Genomic DNA, 15305 nt, shown 5'->3' with positions numbered 1-15305 from the left:
TTTCCATTCTGTCGCTTGGAGATGATCATCTGTCAGGCTAACTCACTTTTCCTTAGCCAGATCAGGCATGCCCAGTGTTCCACCCTAATCAGCCCATCGAGGCCTCTGCCAGATGACTTCTGAAGGTGCTGAGCCAACTCCTCCAAGACAGCCCATGGGAGAGGTGTGCTCAGCTGGACAGCGTCCACAGGAGATCCATGTCTCCCTTCTCCTCCCCTGTTGCCCCAATTGCTTTCTCTTGACCTTTCTAATCATCACACAAGGACTGAGGCTCAGCCAATGAAGTTCTTGATGGCAGGGTTTAAAACACCAAGATTTCTGATTGCTAGGCAGCTGGTGTAAGTCTGCTGTGATTTCACTCCAGGTGCTCAAAATGGGGTGTCATTCTTTCTCTCTTACTTTCTGAGAGGGCTGGGGTTTGAAAGTACGGTTCCCACCCATGCACAGGGACAGACAGACAGAGTCAGACTTAGCAGCGGACTGGGGACGGATAGGATAGGATAGGAATGGGAGATGTAGAGACAGAAGAGCAAGGAGGAGGAGGTGGGAACAGAGTTCAGACAGGTGAAATCTTCCTGGAGAACTTTCTCAGTGCAGGATGAACATAGCCACCACTGCCCTGTATGTTGACCTCAGCACCACTGACAGTGTTTCCCTTGTCTCTCTTTGCTTTAGCAATGACTGGGGCAATAGAGCGCCTGAGGCCAAACATGGGCTACCTGCCTGAGGTGGAATCCACCCCAGCAGGAAGGCGCCTGGCATGAAACACAAAAGACTGTGTGCCAGGCAAGCCTAGCAAGAGGTCTCCTCTCTGCTCAGCAGGTAGGTGCGCAATCTGCTCCTGACTCTGCACATGGGATTCCAGGGAGGGGGCATCCAGCACCTGTTGACCTGCCCAGTGTTCCCAGAGAGAGTTTGAGGTGACAAGGTGCTCTGTCCACCCGAGGGAATGTCCTAGCATGTGATCCCTGAGACACACACTCCTGAGCTCTTCGTGTGTGCGAGGAGGGGGAATCTACCTCCTCTTGATGGGGGGCACAGGTGCACATGTCCCACTGTCCCTTGGAGATGAGGGTGATTCAGGCTAACCCCCTGTGCCTTAGCCAGGTCAGCCATGTGCGGCGTTCATCCCTAGTCATCCCAGTGAGGCTTCTGCTAGGCCACCTCCAGTTTTGCTATGCAGATGCCTCGTAGACAGCCAGGTGGACATGTGTTTGTGGTTGAGACCTGGGCACCTTGCTGGGTTGAGCTGGGAAAGCTTAGCTGCGCAGTGTCTCCAGGAGAGCCCTGTTCTCCTTCTCCTCCTCTGCTGTCTCGGCTGATTTTATCTGCACAGGAGCAGCTTCCTTACCACTGGGTGCCAGAGGCCATGTTCAGACCCAGTAGCCACAAGCACTTCAGTTGGCCTTCTAATTTTTTTATTACAAGGGTATGAACTGGAGCCTTGCGGTTTCTACGCATGTGTTCTACCACCAGATCCATATTTGGTTCCTTCATGTGGGTAGTCAGAGACACTCCCCAACAAGCTTGGTAACTGGTCATTTAATTGAGGACAGTTTGAAGCTCGTGTGGCCTTAATCTAGGTTCTCTGACCTCATTCTAGGAGCTCAGCATCACAATGGGGTGGCATCCTTTTCTTCTCTAAGAGGACAGTGTCTTGGATTTGAACCCAAAATATCCACCTGCTAGGCAGGTGCTCTACTACTTGAGCCACAACCCACATCCCCTTTGGCTTGTGGAGGAGGAGGCTGGACAGGAGGGCAGGGGCTGGGCCATGTGCAGAGGAGCTGCCTCCACTGCCAGCTGTGCACAGCCCACAGGCCCCTCTCCATGGCACAGGGCATCCAGACACTTGAATGCGCCTCAAGCCACTCTCTGCAGCAGCACTGTCACTTGCTGGCATTGTAGCCTCAGGAGGTTCAGGACCGGGTGCTGTGGCCTCTGAGGTGGCTCCAAGGTGGGCTCTCTTACCATACGTAGAGGCAGGCAGGGCTCCATGATCTCCTGCAATGATTACTACGCTTTCAGCCAGCTTCCCTCCCTCTTTCCTTCCAGCCACCTGAACAGGCAATTCATTTCCACCACCTCACCTCAGTTATCCTTTGTTTCCTCCAGCTGTGCAGGCTCCAGGACAACTGGAGAGCTCACATGAGCACCCCTTCCTGGGTCAGCAGCTGATACATGTGCTGAGGAATAGGCATGCAACGATCCTGCATTCAAGGGCAGGAAGTTTGCAAGAATTAGGGAAGGCGTAGAGTCTTTCATTAAGGAGCTCCGAACATAGGGAGTAAATAAAATCCCAGTTCAGCGCTCAACTGGAACCTAGGGTCCAAATGGACCGGGGACACAGAACCGCGTTGGGCAACTACAAGTAGCAGTGGCAGAAGCCTGGAGAGACGTGAAATCTTAGAGAACTTTCTCAGATCAGGATGACCGTAGCCACCAATACCCTGTATGTTGACCTCAGCACCACTGAGAGTGTTTCCCTTGTCTCTCTTTGCTTTAGCAATGACTGGGGCTACAGAGCACCTGACGCCAAATAGGGGCCACCAGCCTGAGTTTGACCCCACCCCAGCAGGAAGGAGCCTGGCATGATCCACACAGGACTGAGTGCCAGGCAACCCTGCTCCAGAGGTCTCCTCCCTGCTCAGCAGGTAGGTGCGCAATCTGCTCCTGACGCTGCACATGGGATTCCACGCAGAGGGCATGCAGCCCCTCCTGCCGTCCTCAGTCATCCCAGACTGAGGTTAAGTGAGCCTGTGGATGCCTGAATTCCTGTACCAAAAGACAGTGTGCTCGCCTGGGCAAATGTGCACTGAGGTTTTTTGTAGGCCAGTGCCTCCTTGGCTCACACATGCCATTTCCATTCTGTCGCTTGGAGATGATCATCTGTCAGGCTAACTCACTTTTCCTTAGCCAGATCAGGCATGCCCAGTGTTCCACCCTAATCAGCCCATCGAGGCCTCTGCCAGATGACTTCTGAAGGTGCTGAGCCAACTCCTCCAAGACAGCCCATGGGAGAGGTGTGCTCAGCTGGACAGCGTCCACAGGAGATCCATGTCTCCCTTCTCCTCCCCTGTTGCCCCAATTGCTTTCTCTTGACCTTTCTAATCATCACACAAGGACTGAGGCTCAGCCAATGAAGTTCTTGATGGCAGGGTTTAAAACACCAAGATTTCTGATTGCTAGGCAGCTGGTGTAAGTCTGCTGTGATTTCACTCCAGGTGCTCAAAATGGGGTGTCATTCTTTCTCTCTTACTTTCTGAGAGGGCTGGGGTTTGAAAGTACGGTTCCCACCCATGCACAGGGACAGACAGACAGAGTCAGACTTAGCAGCGGACTGGGGACGGATAGGATAGGATAGGAATGGGAGATGTAGAGACAGAAGAGCAAGGAGGAGGAGGTGGGAACAGAGTTCAGACAGGTGAAATCTTCCTGGAGAACTTTCTCAGTGCAGGATGAACATAGCCACCACTGCCCTGTATGTTGACCTCAGCACCACTGACAGTGTTTCCCTTGTCTCTCTTTGCTTTAGCAATGACTGGGGCAATAGAGCGCCTGAGGCCAAACATGGGCTACCTGCCTGAGGTGGAATCCACCCCAGCAGGAAGGCGCCTGGCATGAAACACAAAAGACTGTGTGCCAGGCAAGCCTAGCAAGAGGTCTCCTCTCTGCTCAGCAGGTAGGTGCGCAATCTGCTCCTGACTCTGCACATGGGATTCCAGGGAGGGGGCATCCAGCACCTGTTGACCTGCCCAGTGTTCCCAGAGAGAGTTTGAGGTGACAAGGTGCTCTGTCCACCCGAGGGAATGTCCTAGCATGTGATCCCTGAGACACACACTCCTGAGCTCTTCGTGTGTGCGAGGAGGGGGAATCTACCTCCTCTTGATGGGGGGCACAGGTGCACATGTCCCACTGTCCCTTGGAGATGAGGGTGATTCAGGCTAACCCCCTGTGCCTTAGCCAGGTCAGCCATGTGCGGCGTTCATCCCTAGTCATCCCAGTGAGGCTTCTGCTAGGCCACCTCCAGTTTTGCTATGCAGATGCCTCATAGACAGCCAGGTGGACATGTGTTTGTGGTTGAGACCTGGGCACCTTGCTGGGTTGAGCTGGGAAAGCTTAGCTGCGCAGTGTCTCCAGGAGAGCCCTGTTCTCCTTCTCCTCCTCTGCTGTCTCGGCTGATTTCATCTGCACAGGAGAAGCTTCCTTACCACTGGGTGCCAGAGGCCATGTTCAGACCCAGTAGCCACAAGCACTTCAGTTGGCCTTCTAATTTTTTTATTACAAGGGTATGAACTGGAGCCTTGCGGTTTCTACGCATGTGTTCTACCACCAGATCCATATTTGGTTCCTTCATGTGGGTAGTCAGAGACACTCCCCAACAAGCTTGGTAACTGGTCATTTAATTGAGGACAGTTTGAAGCTCGTGTGGCCTTAATCTAGGTTCTCTGACCTCATTCTAGGAGCTCAGCATCACAATGGGGTGGCATCCTTTTCTTCTCTGAGGACAGTGTCTTGGATTTGAACCCAAAATATCCACCTGCTAGGCAGGTGATCTACTACTTGAGCCACAACCCACATCCCCTTTGGCTTGTGGAGTAGGAGGCTGGACAGGAGGGCAGGGGCTGGGCCATGTGCAGAGGAGCTGCCTCCACTGCCAGCTGTGCACAGCCCACAGGCCCCTCTCCATGGCACAGGGCATCCAGACACTTGAATGTGCCTCAAGCCACTCTCTGCAGCAGCACTGTCACTTGCTGGCATTGTAGCCTCAGGAGGTTCAGGACCGGATGCTGTGGCTCTGAGGTGGCTCCAAGGTGGGCTCTCTTACCATACGTAGAGGCAGGCAGGGCTCCATGATCTCCTGCAATGATTACTACGCTTTCAGCCAGCTTCCCTCCCTCTTTCCTTCCAGCCACCTGAACAGGCAATTCATTTCCACCACCTCACCTCAGTTATCCTTTGTTTCCTCCAGCTGTGCAGGCTCCAGGACAACTGGAGAGCTCACCTGAGCACCCCTTCCTGGGCCAGCAGCTGCTACATGGGCAGAGGAATAGGTAAGGAAACGACTCTGCTGCATTTGAGGGCAGGAAGTTTGCAAGACTGTGGGAAGGCCCAGAGATTTTTATTAACAGGACTGAACATAGGGACTAAATTAAATCACAGTTCGGCCCACAGCTGGAACCCAGGGTCCAAAGGACCGGGAACACAACCCTCCAGAGGCAGCTACAAATACAAGTGGCAGACGCCTGGAGAGAGATGTGGTACAGCCGGGAACATGTCCTGAGGAGCGGCGGGACATTTCCTCAGGAGGCTACATGCCTGCCAGCAGGCTGGACCTCCTGCATGGAGCTGGCAAGGCCAGAACAGGACAAGGACAGCCAGAGCTGGGTGCTGGGCATCCCCACCCCACCCACTGCACTGCACAGAACAAGGCCTCAAGGTACTACGTGTTGTGATGGTGGTCATGGCTGAGCTGGGTTGGGAGCCTGCAACCAGCAAGTGCAGGAGGACCCCCTCAGGATCCAGAGTGCCATGCTTGCTGAGGGTTCAGAAGGCTTGGCCCACAGGAGTGGATGGAAAAGGAGCAGCTTTCACCTAAGTGCAGGCTTAGGGAAGGCATTGAGGGGACTGAGGAGTGGGAAGAGATCATTAACCGGAAAAGATTAGGCTTCTGTTTCCACTCCTCCTCTGAGGGAACGCTCAAGCACAAAGCTACAGAAACTGACTAGAAAAAGGCACCGCTGCATTCTCACACCTTAACACTCACTTGCCAAAGAACATTCCTGTTGTAGCCGCAGATGTGCAATCTCCAAAGTGGAAGGAGGAGTGGACAGAGTCAGACTTAGCAGCGGACTGGGGACGGATAGGATAGGATAGGAATGGGAGATGTAGAGACAGAAGAGCAAGGAGGAGGAGGTGGGAACAGAGTTCAGACAGGTGAAATCTTCCTGGAGAACTTTCTCAGTGCAGGATGAACATAGCCACCACTGCCCTGTATGTTGACCTCAGCACCACTGACAGTGTTTCCCTTGTCTCTCTTTGCTTTAGCAATGACTGGGGCAATAGAGCGCCTGAGGCCAAACGTGGGCTACCTGCCTGAGGTGGAATCCACCCCAGCAGGAAGGCGCCTGGCATGAAACACAAAAGACTGTGTGCCAGGCAAGCCTAGCAAGAGGTCTCCTCTCTGCTCAGCAGGTAGGTGCGCAATCTGCTCCTGACTCTGCACATGGGATTCCAGGAAGGGGGCATCCAGCACCTGCTGACCTGCCCAGTGTTCCCAGAAAGAGTTTGAGGTGACAAGGTGCTCTGCCCACCCGAGGGAATGTCCTCGCATGTGATCCCTGAGACACACACTCCTGAGCTCTTCATGTGTGCGAGGAGGGGGAATCTACCTCCTCTTGATGGGGGGCACAGGTGCACATGTCCCACTGTCCCTTGGAGATGAGGGGGATTCAGGCTAACCCCCTGTGCCTTAGCCAGGTCAGCCATGTGCGGCGTTCATCCCTAGTCATCCCAGTGAGGCTTCTGCTAGGCCACCTCCAGTTTTGCTATGCAGATGCCTCGTAGACAGCCAGGTGGCCATGTGTTTGTGGTTGAGACCTGGGCACCTTGCTGGGTTGAGCTGGGAAAGCTTAGCTGCGCAGTGTCTCCAGGAGAGCCCTGTTCTCCTTCTCCTCCTCTGCTGTCTCGGCTGATTTTATCTGCACAGGAGAAGCTTCCTTACCACTGGGTGCCAGAGGCCATGTTCAGACCCAGTAGCCACAAGCACTTCAGTTGGCCTTCTAATTTTTTTATTACAAGGGTATGAACTGGAGCCTTGCGGTTTCTACGCATGTGTTCTACCACCAGATCCATATTTGGTTCCTTTATGTGGGTAGTCAGAGACATTCCCCAACAAGCTTGGTAACTGGTCATTTAATTGAGGACAGTTTGAAGCTCGTGTGGCCTTAATCTAGGTTCTCTGACCTCATTCTAGGAGCTCAGCATCACAATGGGGTGGCATCCTTTTCTTCTCTAAGAGGACAGTGTCTTGGATTTGAACCCAAAATATCCACCTGCTAGGCAGGTGCTCTACTACTTGAGCCACAACCCACATCCCCTTTGGCTTGTGGAGGAGGAGGCTGGACAGGAGGGCAGGGGCTGGGCCATGTGCAGAGGAGCTGCCTCCACTGCCAGCTGTGCACAGCCCACAGCCCCCTCTCCATGGCACAGGGCATCCAGACACTTGAATGCGCCTCAAGCCACTCTCTGCAGCAGCACTGTCACTTGCTGGCATTGTAGCCTCAGGAGGTTCAGGACTGGGTGCTGTTGCCTCTGAGGTGGCTCCAAGGTGGGCTCTCTTACCATACGTAGAGGCAGGCAGGGCTCCATGATCTCCTGCAATGATTACTACGCTTTCAGCCAGCTTCCCTCCCTCTTTCCTTCCAGCCACCTGAACAGGCAATTCATTTCCACCACCTCACCTCAGTTATCCTTTGTTTCCTCCAGCTGTGCAGGCTCCAGGACAACTGGAGAGCTCACATGAGCACCCCTTCCTGGGTCAGCAGCTGATACATGTGCTGAGGAATAGGCATGCAACGATCCTGCATTCAAGGGCAGGAAGTTTGCAAGAATTAGGGAAGGCGTAGAGTCTTTCATTAAGGAGCTCCGAACATAGGGAGTAAATAAAATCCCAGTTCAGCGCTCAACTGGAACCTAGGGTCCAAATGGACCGGGGACACAGAACCGCGTTGGGCAACTACAAGTAGCAGTGGCAGAAGCCTGGAGAGACGTGAAATCTTAGAGAACTTTCTCAGATCAGGATGACCGTAGCCACCAATACCCTGTATGTTGACCTCAGCACCACTGAGAGTGTTTCCCTTGTCTCTCTTTGCTTTAGCAATGACTGGGGCTACAGAGCACCTGACGCCAAATAGGGGCCACCAGCCTGAGTTTGACCCCACCCCAGCAGGAAGGAGCCTGGCATGATCCACACAGGACTGAGTGCCAGGCAACCCTGCTCCAGAGGTCTCCTCCCTGCTCAGCAGGTAGGTGCGCAATCTGCTCCTGACTCTGCACATGGGATTCCACGCAGAGGGCATGCAGCCCCTCCTGCCGTCCTCAGTCATCCCAGACTGAGGTTAAGTGAGCCTGTGGATGCCTGAATTCCTGTACCAAAAGACAGTGTGCTCGCCTGGGCAAATGTGCACTGAGGTTTTTTGTAGGCCAGTGCCTCCTTGGCTCACACATGCCATTTCCATTCTGTCGCTTGGAGATGATCATCTGTCAGGCTAACTCACTTTTCCTTAGCCAGATCAGGCATGCCCAGTGTTCCACCCTAATCAGCCCATCGAGGCCTCTGCCAGATGACTTCTGAAGGTGCTGAGCCAACTCCTCCAAGACAGCCCATGGGAGAGGTGTGCTCAGCTGGACAGCGTCCACAGGAGATCCATGTCTCCCTTCTCCTCCCCTGTTGCCCCAATTGCTTTCTCTTGACCTTTCTAATCATCACACAAGGACTGAGGCTCAGCCAATGAAGTTCTTGATGGCAGGGTTTAAAACACCAAGATTTCTGATTGCTAGGCAGCTGGTGTAAGTCTGCTGTGATTTCACTCCAGGTGCTCAAAATGGGGTGTCATTCTTTCTCTCTTACTTTCTGAGAGGGCTGGGGTTTGAAAGTACGGTTCCCACCCATGCACAGGGACAGACAGACAGAGTCAGACTTAGCAGCGGACTGGGGACGGATAGGATAGGATAGGAATGGGAGATGTAGAGACAGAAGAGCAAGGAGGAGGAGGTGGGAACAGAGTTCAGACAGGTGAAATCTTCCTGGAGAACTTTCTCAGTGCAGGATGAACATAGCCACCACTGCCCTGTATGTTGACCTCAGCACCACTGACAGTGTTTCCCTTGTCTCTCTTTGCTTTAGCAATGACTGGGGCAATAGAGCGCCTGAGGCCAAACATGGGCTACCTGCCTGAGGTGGAATCCACCCCAGCAGGAAGGCGCCTGGCATGAAACACAAAAGACTGTGTGCCAGGCAAGCCTAGCAAGAGGTCTCCTCTCTGCTCAGCAGGTAGGTGCGCAATCTGCTCCTGACTCTGCACATGGGATTCCAGGGAGGGGGCATCCAGCACCTGTTGACCTGCCCAGTGTTCCCAGAGAGAGTTTGAGGTGACAAGGTGCTCTGTCCACCCGAGGGAATGTCCTAGCATGTGATCCCTGAGACACACACTCCTGAGCTCTTCGTGTGTGCGAGGAGGGGGAATCTACCTCCTCTTGATGGGGGGCACAGGTGCACATGTCCCACTGTCCCTTGGAGATGAGGGTGATTCAGGCTAACCCCCTGTGCCTTAGCCAGGTCAGCCATGTGCGGCGTTCATCCCTAGTCATCCCAGTGAGGCTTCTGCTAGGCCACCTCCAGTTTTGCTATGCAGATGCCTCATAGACAGCCAGGTGGACATGTGTTTGTGGTTGAGACCTGGGCACCTTGCTGGGTTGAGCTGGGAAAGCTTAGCTGCGCAGTGTCTCCAGGAGAGCCCTGTTCTCCTTCTCCTCCTCTGCTGTCTCGGCTGATTTCATCTGCACAGGAGAAGCTTCCTTACCACTGGGTGCCAGAGGCCATGTTCAGACCCAGTAGCCACAAGCACTTCAGTTGGCCTTCTAATTTTTTTATTACAAGGGTATGAACTGGAGCCTTGCGGTTTCTACGCATGTGTTCTACCACCAGATCCATATTTGGTTCCTTCATGTGGGTAGTCAGAGACACTCCCCAACAAGCTTGGTAACTGGTCATTTAATTGAGGACAGTTTGAAGCTCGTGTGGCCTTAATCTAGGTTCTCTGACCTCATTCTAGGAGCTCAGCATCACAATGGGGTGGCATCCTTTTCTTCTCTAAGAGGACAGTGTCTTGGATTTGAACCCAAAATATCCACCTGCTAGGCAGGTGATCTACTACTTGAGCCAAAACCCACATCCCCTTTGGCTTGTGGAGTAGGAGGCTGGACAGGAGGGCAGGGGCTGGGCCATGTGCAGAGGAGCTGCCTCCACTGCCAGCTGTGCACAGCCCACAGGCCCCTCTCCATGGCACAGGGCATCCAGACACTTGAATGCGCCTCAAGCCACTCTCTGCAGCAGCACTGTCACTTGCTGGCATTGTAGCCTCAGGAGGTTCAGGACCGGATGCTGTGGCTCTGAGGTGGCTCCAAGGTGGGCTCTCTTACCATACGTAGAGGCAGGCAGGGCTCCATGATCTCCTGCAATGATTACTACGCTTTCAGCCAGCTTCCCTCCCTCTTTCCTTCCAGCCACCTGAACAGGCAATTCATTTCCACCACCTCACCTCAGTTATCCTTTGTTTCCTCCAGCTGTGCAGGCTCCAGGACAACTGGAGAGCTCACCTGAGCACCCCTTCCTGGGCCAGCAGCTGCTACATGGGCAGAGGAATAGGTAAGGAAACGACTCTGCTGCATTTGAGGGCAGGAAGTTTGCAAGACTGTGGGAAGGCCCAGAGATTTTTATTAACAGGACTGAACATAGGGACTAAATTAAATCACAGTTCGGCCCACAGCTGGAACCCAGGGTCCAAAGGACCGGGAACACAACCCTCCAGAGGCAGCTACAAATACAAGTGGCAGACGCCTGGAGAGAGATGTGGTACAGCCGGGAACATGTCCTGAGGAGCGGCGGGACATTTCCTCAGGAGGCTACATGCCAGCAGGCTGGACCTCCTGCATGGAGCTGGCAAGGCCAGAACAGGACAAGGAGGACAGCCAGAGCTGGGTGCTGGGCATCCCCACCCCACCCACTGCACTGCACAGAACAAGGCCTCAAGGTACTACGTGTTGTGATGGTGGTCATGGCTGAGCTGGGTTGGGAGCCTGCAACCAGCAAGTGCAGGAGGACCCCCTCAGGATCCAGAGTGCCATGCTTGCTGAGGGTTCAGAAGGCTTGGCCCACAGGAGTGGATGGAAAAGGAGCAGCTTTCACCTAAGTGCAGGCTTAGGGAAGGCATTGAGGGGACTGAGGAGTGGGAAGAGATCATTAACCGGAAAAGATTATGCTTCTGTTTCCACTCCTCCTCTGAGGGAACGCTCAAGCACAAAGCTACAGAAACTGACTAGAAAAAGGCACCGCTGCATTCTCACACCTTAACACTCACTTGCCAAAGAACATTCCTGTTGTAGCCGCAGATGTGCAATCTCCAAAGTGGAAGGAGGAGTGGACAGAGTCAGACTTAGCAGCGGACTGGGGACGGATAGGATAGGATAGGAATGGGAGATGTAGAGACAGAAGAGCAAGGAGGAGGAGGTGGGAACAGAGTTCAGACAGGTGAAATCTTCCTGGAGAACTTTCTCAGTGCAGGATGAACATAGCCACCACTGCCCTGTATGTTGACCTCAGCACCACTGACAGTGTTTCCCTTGTCTCTCTTTGCTTTAGCAATGACTGGGGCAATAGAGCGCCTGAGGCCAAACGTGGGCTACCTGCCTGAGGTGGAATCCACCCCAGCAGGAAGGCGCCTGGCATGAAACACAAAAGACTGTGTGCCAGGCAAGCCTAGCAAGAGGTCTCCTCTCTGCTCAGCAGGTAGGTGTGCAATCTGCTCCTGACTCTGCACATGGGATTCCAGGAAGGGGGCATCCAGCACCTGCTGACCTGCCCAGTGTTCCCAGAAAGAGTTTGAGGTGACAAGGTGCTCTGCCCACCCGAGGGAATGTCCTCGCATGTGATCCCTGAGACACACACTCCTGAGCTCTTCATGTGTGCGAGGAGGGGGAATCTACCTCCTCTTGATGGGGGGCACAGGTGCACATGTCCCACTGTCCCTTGGAGATGAGGGGGATTCAGGCTAACCCCCTGTGCCTTAGCCAGGTCAGCCATGTGCGGCGTTCATCCCTAGTCATCCCAGTGAGGCTTCTGCTAGGCCACCTCCAGTTTTGCTATGCAGATGCCTCGTAGACAGCCAGGTGGACATGTGTTTGTGGTTGAGACCTGGGCACCTTGCTGGGTTGAGCTGGGAAAGCTTAGCTGCGCAGTGTCTCCAGGAGAGCCCTGTTCTCCTTCTCCTCCTCTGCTGTCTCGGCTGATTTTATCTGCACAGGAGAAGCTTCCTTACCACTGGGTGCCAGAGGCCATGTTCAGACCCAGTAGCCACAAGCACTTCAGTTGGCCTTCTAATTTTTTTATTACAAGGGTATGAACTGGAGCCTTGCGGTTTCTACGCATGTGTTCTACCACCAGATCCATATTTGGTTCCTTTATGTGGGTAGTCAGAGACATTCCCCAACAAGCTTGGTAACTGGTCATTTAATTGAGGACAGTTTGAAGCTCGTGTGGCCTTAATCTAGGTTCTCTGACCTCATTCTAGGAGCTCAGCATCACAATGGGGTGGCATCCTTTTCTTCTCTAAGAGGACAGTGTCTTGGATTTGAACCCAAAATATCCACCTGCTAGGCAGGTGCTCTACTACTTGAGCCACAACCCACATCCCCTTTGGCTTGTGGAGGAGGAGGCTGGACAGGAGGGCAGGGGCTGGGCCATGTGCAGCGGAGCTGCCTCCACTGCCAGCTGTGCACAGCCCACAGCCCCCTCTCCATGGCACAGGGCATCCAGACACTTGAATGCACCTCAAGCCACTCTCTGCAGCAGCACTGTCACTTGCTGGCATTGTAGCCTCAGGAGGTTCAGGACTGGGTGCTGTTGCCTCTGAGGTGGCTCCAAGGTGGGCTCTCTTACCATACGTAGAGGCAGGCAGGGCTCCATGATCTCCTGCAATGATCACTACGCTTTCAGCCAGCTTCCCTCCCTCTTTCCTTCCAGCCACCTGAACAGGCAATTCATTTCCACCACCTCACCTCAGTTATCCTTTGTTTCCTCCAGCTGTGCAGGCTCCAGGACAACTGGAGAGCTCACATGAGCACCCCTTCCTGGGTCAGCAGCTGATACATGTGCTGAGGAATAGGCATACAACGATCCTGCATTCAAGGGCAGGAAGTTTGCAAGAATTAGGGAAGGCGTAGAGTCTTTCATTAAGGAGCTCTGAACATAGGGAGTAAATAAAATCCCAGTTCAGCGCTCAACTGGAACCTAGGGTCCAAATGGACCGGGGACACAGAACCGCGTTGGGCAACTACAAGTAGCAGTGGCAGAAGCCTGGAGAGACGTGAAATCTTCCTAGAGAACTTTCTCAGATCAGGATGACCGTAGCCACCAATACCCTGTATGTTGACCTCAGTACCACTGAGAGTGTTTCCCTTGTCTCTCTTTGCTTTAGCAATGACTGGGGCTACAGAGCACCTGACGCCAAATAGGGGCCACCAGCCTGAGTTTGACCCCACCCCAGCAGGAAGGAGCCTGGCATGATCCACACAGGACTGAGTGCCAGGCAACCCTGCTCCAGAGGTCTCCTCCCTGCTCAGCAGGTAGGTGCGCAATCTGCTCCTGACTCTGCACATGGGATTCCAGGGAGGGGGCATCCAGCACCTGCTGACCTGCCCAGGTTTCCCAGAGAGAGTTTGAGGTGACAAGGTGCTCTGTCCACCCGAGGGAATGTCCTCGCATGTGATCCCTGAGACACACACTCCTGAGGTCTTGGTGTGTGCGAGGAGGGGGAATCTACCTCCTCTTGATGGGGGGCACAGGTGCACATGTCCCACTGTCCCTTGGAGATGAGGGGGATTCAGGCTAACCCTCTGTGCCTTAGCCAGGTCAGCCATGTGCGGCGTTCATCCCTAGTCATCCCAGTGAGGCTTCTGCTAGGCCACCTCCAGTTTTGCTATGCAGATGCCTCGTAGACAGCCAGGTGGACATGTGTTTGTGGTTGAGACCTGGGCACCTTGCTGGGTTGAGCTGGGAAAGCTTAGCTGGGCAGTGTCTCCAGGAGAGCCCTGTTCTCCTTCTCCTCCTCTGCTGTCTCGGCTGATTTTATCTGCACAGGAGCAGCTTCCTTACCACTGGGTGCCAGAGGCCATGTTCAGACCCAGTAGCCACAAGCACTTCAGTTGGCCTACTAATTTTTTTATTACAAGGGTATGAACTGGAGCCTTGCGGTTTCTACGCATGTGTTCTACCACCAGATCCATATTTGGTTCCTTCATGTGGGTAGTCAGAGACATTCCCCAACAAGCTTGGTAACTAGTCATTTAATTGAGGACAGTTTGAAGCTCGTGTGGCCTTAATCTAGGTTCTCTGACCTCATTCTAGGAGCTCAGCATCACAATGGGGTGGCATCCTTTTCTTCTCTAAGAGGACAGTGTCTTGGATTTGAACCCAAAATATCCACCTGCTAGGCAGGTGCTCTACTACTTGAGCCACAACCCACATCCCCTTTGGCTTGTGGAGGAGGAGGCTGGACAGGAGGGCAGGGGCTGGGCCATGTGCAGAGGAGCTGCCTCCACTGCCAGCTGTGCACAGCCCACAGCCCCCTCTCCATGGCACAGGGCATCCAGACACTTGAATGCGCCTCAAGCCACTCTCTGCAGCAGCACTGTCACTTGCTGGCATTGCAGCCTCAGGAGGTTCAGGACCGGATGCTGTGGCCCCTGAGGTGGCTCCCAGGTGGGCTCTGTGACCATAAGCAAAGGCAGGCAGGGCTCCATGGTCTACTGCAATGATCACTATGCTTTCAGCCAGCTTCCCTCCCTCTTTCCTGTCCATCCCCATGAACAAGCAATTCATTTCCTCCACCTCACTTCAGTTTTCTTTTGTCTCCTCAGCTGTGCAAGCTCTGGACAACGGGAGAGCTCACCTGAGCACCCCTTCCTAGGCCAGCAGCTGCTACACGGCCAGATGATTAAACCAGGCAGCGACTTTGCATTGGAGGGCAGGACGTGTGCAAGACTGTGAGAAGGTCCAGAGTCTTTATTAGAGAGCGGAACATGCAAAGGAAATGAAATCCCAGTTTAGCCCTCAGCTGGAACCCAGTGTTAAAGTGAACCTGGCACAACAGGCCCTTTTGGGGCACCTACAAGTTGCCGTGGCCAGACACCTGGGGGCAGATTGAGTACATCCGGGACCTGTTTCTTGGAGCATCTTGAGAGGCTGTGCAAGCTAGGGCCAGAGAGCCTGGACATTACATATAGCCTTGGGGACATGTCCTGAGATGCTGCAGAGCATGGGGCTGGGCTTCCTGGACACGGCCAGCAGGTCCAGTGCAGGCAACGACAGCCAGAGCAGGGTGGTTTACATCCCCAACAGGAGAATGCTTCAGGTGTACACTGCTAAGATGGCCGCCTACACTGGCAAGTGCAGACCCCACCAGGCCTGGCTTGAGGGGCCCCTCAACCTACAGAAAGTCTCTTGAGCATGGAGGGGCCCCATGCTG

At 54.0% G+C, this 15305-nt stretch overlaps 1 protein-coding gene across 1 annotated transcript in view; it reads left to right on the top strand.

The window, feature by feature from the left end:
* Positions 1-15018, top strand: part of LOC125341109 (sperm motility kinase 3A-like) — a 29953-nt gene extending 14935 nt beyond the window's left edge. Inside the window, exons 5-9 of the mRNA XM_048333128.1 lie at positions 3964-4003; positions 4973-5054; positions 10348-10429; positions 14698-14823; positions 14931-15018. Of these exons, the coding sequence (XP_048189085.1) occupies positions 3964-4003; positions 4973-5054; positions 10348-10429; positions 14698-14823; positions 14931-15018 (418 nt within the window). The remainder of the gene's footprint in view (positions 1-3963; positions 4004-4972; positions 5055-10347; positions 10430-14697; positions 14824-14930) is intronic.
* Positions 15019-15305: the final 287 nt, after the last annotated feature.

This window comes from Perognathus longimembris, chromosome 23 (genome assembly GCF_023159225.1).
Source record: "Perognathus longimembris pacificus isolate PPM17 chromosome 23, ASM2315922v1, whole genome shotgun sequence".
Taxonomy (NCBI): Eukaryota; Metazoa; Chordata; class Mammalia; order Rodentia; family Heteromyidae; genus Perognathus; species Perognathus longimembris.
Note: the sequence above shows the minus strand (reverse complement) of the source record. Positions and strands in the feature narration are given on the sequence as shown.